The sequence below is a fragment of the Cricetulus griseus genome, chromosome X (assembly GCF_003668045.3).
Source record: "Cricetulus griseus strain 17A/GY chromosome X, alternate assembly CriGri-PICRH-1.0, whole genome shotgun sequence".
NCBI classification, from domain to species: Eukaryota; Metazoa; Chordata; class Mammalia; order Rodentia; family Cricetidae; genus Cricetulus; species Cricetulus griseus.
The window spans coordinates 107163819-107171045 of NC_048604.1; the positions used below are offsets into that span (position 1 = coordinate 107163819).

The 7227-nt window shown below is 49.0% G+C and overlaps 1 protein-coding gene across 1 annotated transcript; it reads left to right on the forward strand.

The window, feature by feature from the left end:
- The first annotated feature begins 1217 nt into the window (after positions 1–1217).
- Positions 1218–6944, forward strand: Tspyl2 (TSPY like 2). The gene is made up of 7 exons (XM_027432158.2): positions 1218–2163; positions 3288–3365; positions 3473–3584; positions 3667–3812; positions 3943–4037; positions 4295–4965; positions 6216–6944. The coding sequence occupies exons 1-7, from the start codon at positions 1369–1371 to the stop codon at positions 6362–6364; spliced, it is 2046 nt and encodes a 681-aa protein (XP_027287959.1). The 5' UTR covers positions 1218–1368; the 3' UTR covers positions 6365–6944.
- Positions 6945–7227: the final 283 nt, after the last annotated feature.

Consider the following 7227-nt stretch of genomic DNA (forward strand, 5'->3'; position numbering starts at 1 on the left):
CTTCCGTGTATCTGTGGAAAATATATGGCATTGATGTTTTAATTTACATAAACAGTATTGTACTATAAACCTTGTTCTGTTTCTTTTTACACTCAACATTCTGTTTTTGAGAGATCCAGCCATGTTGCTATACTTAGATCAAATTCATTCTAGTAGTCCATCTAAAACATATATCACATTTTATCCATTCTCCTGGTAATGGATTCCTAGGTTCCTTCCCTCTGCTACCACAGCAAGGCTGCAATGGGCAATTATCTCCTCTCCTTAGGGATGGCTAATTTAAAGGAAATAAGCTCAGAGAGGGGCGGTGATTTGGCTAGAGTCACAGTGGTAGTCACCTGCGATGTGAACTCTAGAAGCAAAGCCAAAACTCCACCATCATGCCTAGTCAAAGACTAGCTATCTCTGGTCACAAATAAAATGAAATAAAATAAAAAAAAATAAAATAAAATCGTAGGTTATGATTAATAGTAACATTCACTTAGGAGAGACTGGGAGGAGAAATGCTGTGCAGACAAAGTTCTAGAAAAATCTAGAAGGTTGGTTGAATCGCAATCAATTTTTATGACGCAGAGGATTTTTTTTTTTTTTTTCGTCTGTGATTCTTTCTGGAGCCATTTTGCAGAGATGGAAAAAGCCATGTCACTACCTGATCACCAAACCAAAGACCTCAGATACTTAAATAACTAGCACATCAACGCAATGTGCGTCTGGGGGGCTACAGCGCTCGCCCCAGAGGCATAAGCTGGTGGGGGAAGGGACAGATTTTAAGAAGTGCGTAGTTGATCTGGGGAGCGGGGCGGGGAGAACGATAGCGAGGCTCTCTGATTTCATTTGAGCACAACTCGCTTGCGCACTCCCAGCCACCCTCCCCGGGTCCAGTTTTTTTGGTCTTCCGAATCGCTGGTACTTTTCCCATTGGATAAAACATTGCGAGAATGAGGGTGAGGGGTTTCTTACCCCAGCTTTCCTCACAGCCAATCGCCCTGCAGTTTTCCTCTCATCACTGGGGCAGTCAGCTTGGTGATTGGTGGGTGCGAAGGGAGCCAATTAGAAAATGATGATGTGTAGTGTTGGCAAGCGGATTGCGTGAGAGAAGGCAGGGGTTGAGGGAACGCTAACTCCACCTCCCAGGCCTACAGCCAATGGCGGGCAGAATAGACGCCTTGCCAAGGAGTGGGGCGGAGCCTTGGCGTCTGGCGCTGTGGGAGCAGGGCAGGCGCTGTGGGAGGGGACGTCAGAGCGAGGTGGTGAGCAGAGCTGGTCGTGTGAGGTGTGGCGGCTCCGCTTCAAGTGTGACTGGTGGCGAAGGCCTCCTCTGAGAGCGGAAAAGCCAGTGCAATTCCCTGAGCTTTGAGCGCGGTCACCATGGACCGCCCGGATGAGGGGCCTCCGGCCAAGAACCCCCGCCTGAGCAGCTTGGAATCCCGTCAGCGCGACCTGCCGCCCCCGCCACCCCCGCCGCTCCTGCGACTGCCCCTGCCTCCACCCCAGCAGCGTCCGAGACCCCAGGAAGAAACCGAGGCTGCACAGGTGCTGGCTGACATGAGGGGGGTGGGCCCCACGCTGCCCCCACCACTGCCCTATGTCATTCTCGAGGAGGGAGGGATCCGCGCGTATTTCACCCTGGGTGCTGGGTGTCCTGGCTGGGATCCTGCGATAGAGTCGGGATTCGGGGAGCCCCCTCCCACAGGGATGATGGAAACACTCCCTTCATCAGAAACCCCTGGGGGGAGCCTGGAAATTGACTTTCAGGTTGCAGAGCCCAGCAGCAGCCTTGCTGGAGAGAAGGCCCTAGAAACCTGTAGCTTAGGGGGGTGGGGGCCCCAGATGTTAGTCGGTCCAAAGAGGAAGGAAGAGGCTATCATCATAGTGGAAGATGATGATGAGGATGAAAAGGAAAGTGTGAGGAGGCGGCATCGGCGACGTAGGCGGAGGAGGAGGAAGCAGAGGAAGGTGAAGGAGAGCCGAGAGAGGAGTGCCCAGAGGATGGAAAGCATACTGCAGGCCCTGGAGAGCATTCAGATGGACCTGGAGGCGGTGAACATCAAGGCAGGCAAGGCCTTCTTGCGTCTCAAACGCAAATTCATCCAGATGCGAAGACCCTTTTTGGAGCGCAGAGACCTCATCATCCAGCATATTCCAGGCTTCTGGGTCAAAGCAGTATCCTTCTCATCGATACTCATGGGCCAGAGACCCATGACGAAGGAGAAATTCGCAAAAAGAGAAACAAGGGGTGTGGGGGAGGGTCAGAGATGGGAATGAATCCCCATTAGAAGATTCTAGATTGAGTGGTAGAGGGATGGCAAGAGGGCAAAAATAGAATAAAAACTAGGCTGCAGATGGGAAAACAGTAGCATCATAACATTAAAAAAAAATGCATCACAGACAGTAAAAGAGGGAGGGGTAACAGAGAAGGCACATAGCCAATAAACAAGATCACACATAGTGAAAGGGGGGGGGGAATACAGGTGATGAACAGTGGGGAGGGAGGGCAAATAAACCTCAGGAAGGATGATGAAACCACACAAGGCTCTGTAATCCTGAGTCTCTGTTTAGATAGCTAGAGACCTCAAACCTGTTTACTGTACCCTCCATTAGAGGGATAAAAATGGGATGGACCCCCTGAAGAATCAGGAGAAAGACCACTTGGATGTGGAAGCCAAGTGGTTAAATGAAGGAAAAGGTAGAACAGGAATAATCCAATCCACTACTGGTGATTGCTGAGCTCATCCCTAGGAAAATATATATGTTTAAAATACATAGGTTCAACATTTTAATAGAATTTATATAGACATAAATGCTTGGCCCAAAGTGTCACATGATCACAGGCCCTCAGTAGACAGGCATAGGATATCATGTAGATACCTAATTTCAATACCTAGGTATGAGGCAACAGGGCCTAAGCATACAAACCACTAGAGCCTTTTATAGTGACCATCAACACCTATACTTGTAACATCATGTAAATACAGGCTCTTGATAACCAAATACATTATTTCTTAGACTTGGGCTTTTAGCTCCCAGACACATGGCATTTTGTAAGCATAAGCACCTATTACCAAGAGACAAGGATCACATGGTCATAGAGCCTTAGCATCCAGACATGCAGCAAATACGAACCATGGCAAGGCTACCTAACACTGAGGCTTAACATTGCATAAACACTCACTTACTCCACGTACATTACTGGAACATAGAAATAACCCCCCTGCTTCAGCCTGTTTTGCTCTGTCCTCCGTCACATTGAACAGTAAATCCTTGACCTAAACTGCTCCACTCATTAGTTCCTCAACCACCCCAGAATTTCAATCTTCATCAACCAACGCGATGAAGACATTTTCCGCTACTTGACCAATCTTCAGGTCAGACCAAGGAGGAAAGCCAAGGAAATCTGATCCTTAGAGGTGAGGGGGTGGGTGGGAAGGACCATGGAAGGGATGTATACCACCATTGCCCCCACCCTGAGCAGGTACAGGATCTCAGACATATCTCCATGGGCTACAAGATGAAGCTGTACTTTCAGACCAACCCATACTTTACAAACATGGTGATCGTGAAGGAGTTCCAGCGCAACCGCTCAGGTAAGTGGCAATCCAAGAATAAATCTGTGCCCCCCAAAATTATTGCTTCCACTCTCTTCTGCATTTCTTCCTCTTTTTCTAGGCCGGCTGGTGTCTCATTCTACCCCAATACGTTGGCACCGGGGCCAGGAACCCCAGGCCCAAACTCGCAGGGGCCATGACACCAGACAAAGCTTCTTCAACTGGTTTTCCAACCACAGCCTGCCAGAAGCTGACAGAATTGCTGAGGTGAGCCCCGCCTGGCATTGCCAAGAAAAACCTTGCCAGACTTGCCTCTGGGGGTCTGAGAAATTGTAAGTGGGTTCTAAGGCTTAAACTCATAGCTCTCTTCTCTCTTCCCCCCCCCCCCTTTCAACAGATCATCAAGAATGACCTATGGGTTAACCCAGTACGCTACTACATGAGAGGAAGTGGCTACAGAACAAACAGAAAGAAGCAAATAAGAAAGGGAAGGTAATTCAAGAATTGGTGCCTGAGAGGTTTTGGTGTTGTTGTTGTTTTAAATAGGTCAGAGACACAGGATTTACAGAGGTACAAGGGACAGTTGAGAGAATCTAATATAGTGTTTACAGATGAGCAGTGAACGTGGCCTGAGGTTACATAGTCAGGGGTGGCAATGGGACTTTCCCCCATTCTTAGAGGCCCTAGTACCCTACCACCTTCCCAGTTTTTACCATTAATCTTATACAAAGCTTCAAACTTTCCCACAGTAAAGCCAAGAATGCATACGAAATGGTGATCATGGAAGATGTTCATGACCCTTTTGCCATTGAAGACATTCTCAGTGAAATCTCAGAAATTGATGAGATCACTGACAATGAGACCATTCATGACATCAAGATCTCTGACTTCATGGAGACCACCGACTACTTTGAGACCAGTGATAATGAGGTAACTGACGTGAATGAGACCCTGTTTGACAGCGAGAACCCTGACCTTAATGAGGGCCCCAACAATAAGATCACTAACAACAGAGAGCGCAATGCTTCAAGTCCAGATGACAGCAGTGAGAGCCCAGAAGAAAAGAACGCCTATGACAGTGAGGATTCTAATAATGAGAAAGCTGACGGTGACAACGAAACCCTAGAAGGTGACAATAAGCAGGGTAATAATATCCAAGACAGCAGTGATAGTGACAATGGAGATGAGGGCAGTGATGATGATGGCAATGAAGGAGACAGTGAGGGCAGTGATGATGATGGCAATGAGGGTGACAATGAGGGCAGTGATGATGATGACAGGGACATTAAATACTATAAGAATGCCATTGAAGTCTTTGATAAGACTCTGGATAACAGCACCAACCAGCATAACTATGAGGAGGAGATCCAAATCATCTCTGACGACTCAACAGAAGAAGAGGAGGCGGCCATTGAGGAAGGTGAGCTAGACCCCTTCCCCTTCCTTTCTCTTCTGAGAATGCCCTGGCTTCTTTGGGCAGCTAGTGGGGAGGTGAGCAGAATGTATATTCTCAAGGGCAGAGGGCGGAGCAGTTAATTTCACCTCAAGGAGTGGGGAAGGAGAGGGAGAGCTAGGGAAAGGAGGTACCATTTGAGTTGGAAGTTGTATTTCTGCTAAAGAGCATTATGGAGCCTTCTCCATGGAATGGATCAGTAAACCAGAATGTTTGGTAAGGCTTCCCAGATGATCTGAGGGCCCTTCACCAATTCTGAAAGCTGTTTCTCACAGAGGGGTTTGCTGAGCAAATGTGTTAGGCAAATAATACATACAGCATCCTCCACAAGATCTGAGAACCCTGCCTTTAAAAACCCTATTTCACTTGGCACAACAGCACATTTCCCCAACTTCTTGACCACACATGTTCTTCATTCTATAATGTATGCATTTGGGGAACTGCTTAGGAAAGATTGCACATGGCGGTCTGAAGGATAAAGCAGTATTTAAGGTGACTCCCAGATTTAGTTCTGGCCTGGAAGACTGATCAAAAAAATTAATTGAACCTGGCCATGGGCAGATAGAGGAGAGGTGAGCCCCTGAGGGAGGTGGAAGGGACAGGGAAAACCATTAGTGAAGATTTGCTCATGGGGTTCCTGGTAAACTTCCACTGAAGAAAGGAGCAGGGCAGGAATGGTGAAATCCTTTAGTGAGTAGCCACATACATATAGTTCGGGGTAAACTAGGGAAATGAAGGGAATTGTCAGTCCTCTTTGCTTCCTCTGATGGCATCTCTTTTCTCCAAGGATGGGAGGCAGAACTGCCTAGCTGTGGAGTGGGGGTGGGGAACTGGACTGAACAAGCTAGCTTGGGTCACACAAGGGGCAAAGAGTAACTGATGAGGATAAGCCCAAGGCCTCGCTTGCTCAGAAAGAGACACACATTGAAGAATATGGGGGCAGAGGGAGAAAGCATTCAGGAATGTATTCATTTTGGCCGGGCAAAGATAAATGCCCTGCCTTCCTGCCTCCCTCCAACTCCTCTAACCTTGGGTTTGAATACAAACAATCTCAGTGGCATTTCCTCTCCCTCCCCTCCTGTGCCCTCTCTCTCACCCTCCCTGTGCCAAGCAGAAGCACTTGGCAAGTGGTCCGGGCCCTAAAAGCCACAGCTATTTGTTATGTTCACTTTTCGAGGAGGGTCCAACCATGCTCCTCCTCCTCCTCCCGTTCACAGCTATCGTGCTAAGCGAGGACAGCTACGAAGAGGACCAAGTCTATGAGGTGGAAGCAAGTGAAGTGATCTCAGATGACTCTGATGTCCAGGAAGTGCTGCCGGTCCCAAACGCTTGGGCCAGCCTGGGGAAGAAAGGGAAAATCGGATAAACATATTACCCTTTGGGGGCTCTCTCTATATACCCCTATACCCTACCCCATTTGCCCTCCTATTCAGCTAGGGCTGTGCGGCCCCGCATTGCACTTCTTGGGGGGGGGGGAGACCGACGTGTTACACGGGTTTAAAGTTTATTTTTATGGTTTAGTGATGCAGAGTTCTTATTTGGAGGAGGGATTACCCTCCCCTTTGGCCCTCCTCCCCTGCAGGCTTCTGTGTGCTGCTAATCTTATTTATTGTGATGCCTTGGTCAGGGCCCCTCTAGCCCCCTTCTAGTGAGCATAGGCCCAAGCCCCTCTCTCCGTGCTGTGTGAACATCCCTATCACTAAGTGAGGAGATCCGCTGTGACCTTCGTCACAACTACGCAGTGGTCTCCAGACTCTGCTACCACCCCCTTCTCCCGAAGTTTCTCTCCAACCCCTTTCTTCCCTTCACCAGCCCTGACCACTAGCCCGCCTCAGTGTCTTTGCAAGGCAGCTTCGCCTTTGTGGTATTCCTGCTCCCCAGAAGCACCGCCCCTTTCCCCGTGACCCTCGATGAGCCTAATAAAACTGAGCAAATTCAAAATGCCACTTGGAGTCTTTTGTCTGCCTCAATGCGCCGTCCCTTCGCCAACAGGAAACGCCCTGGCATGATGGTGGTACCAAACGGTTTCACTGGCGGAGTAGAGCTCTGCAAAAGCATTGCATCAGACCAATGCGGACTGTCCTAGCCAATGACTGGACGAGGTTGAGGGCGCCCCCTCCCAGCCGCAGAGACCTAAGAAACGCAGCCAGGTAGGAAAGAGCTTCCCACGCCTTTCCCTCTGGCGCAGGCGCACAGACATCCTGCGTCCTAGAACATCAATTTGGTGAT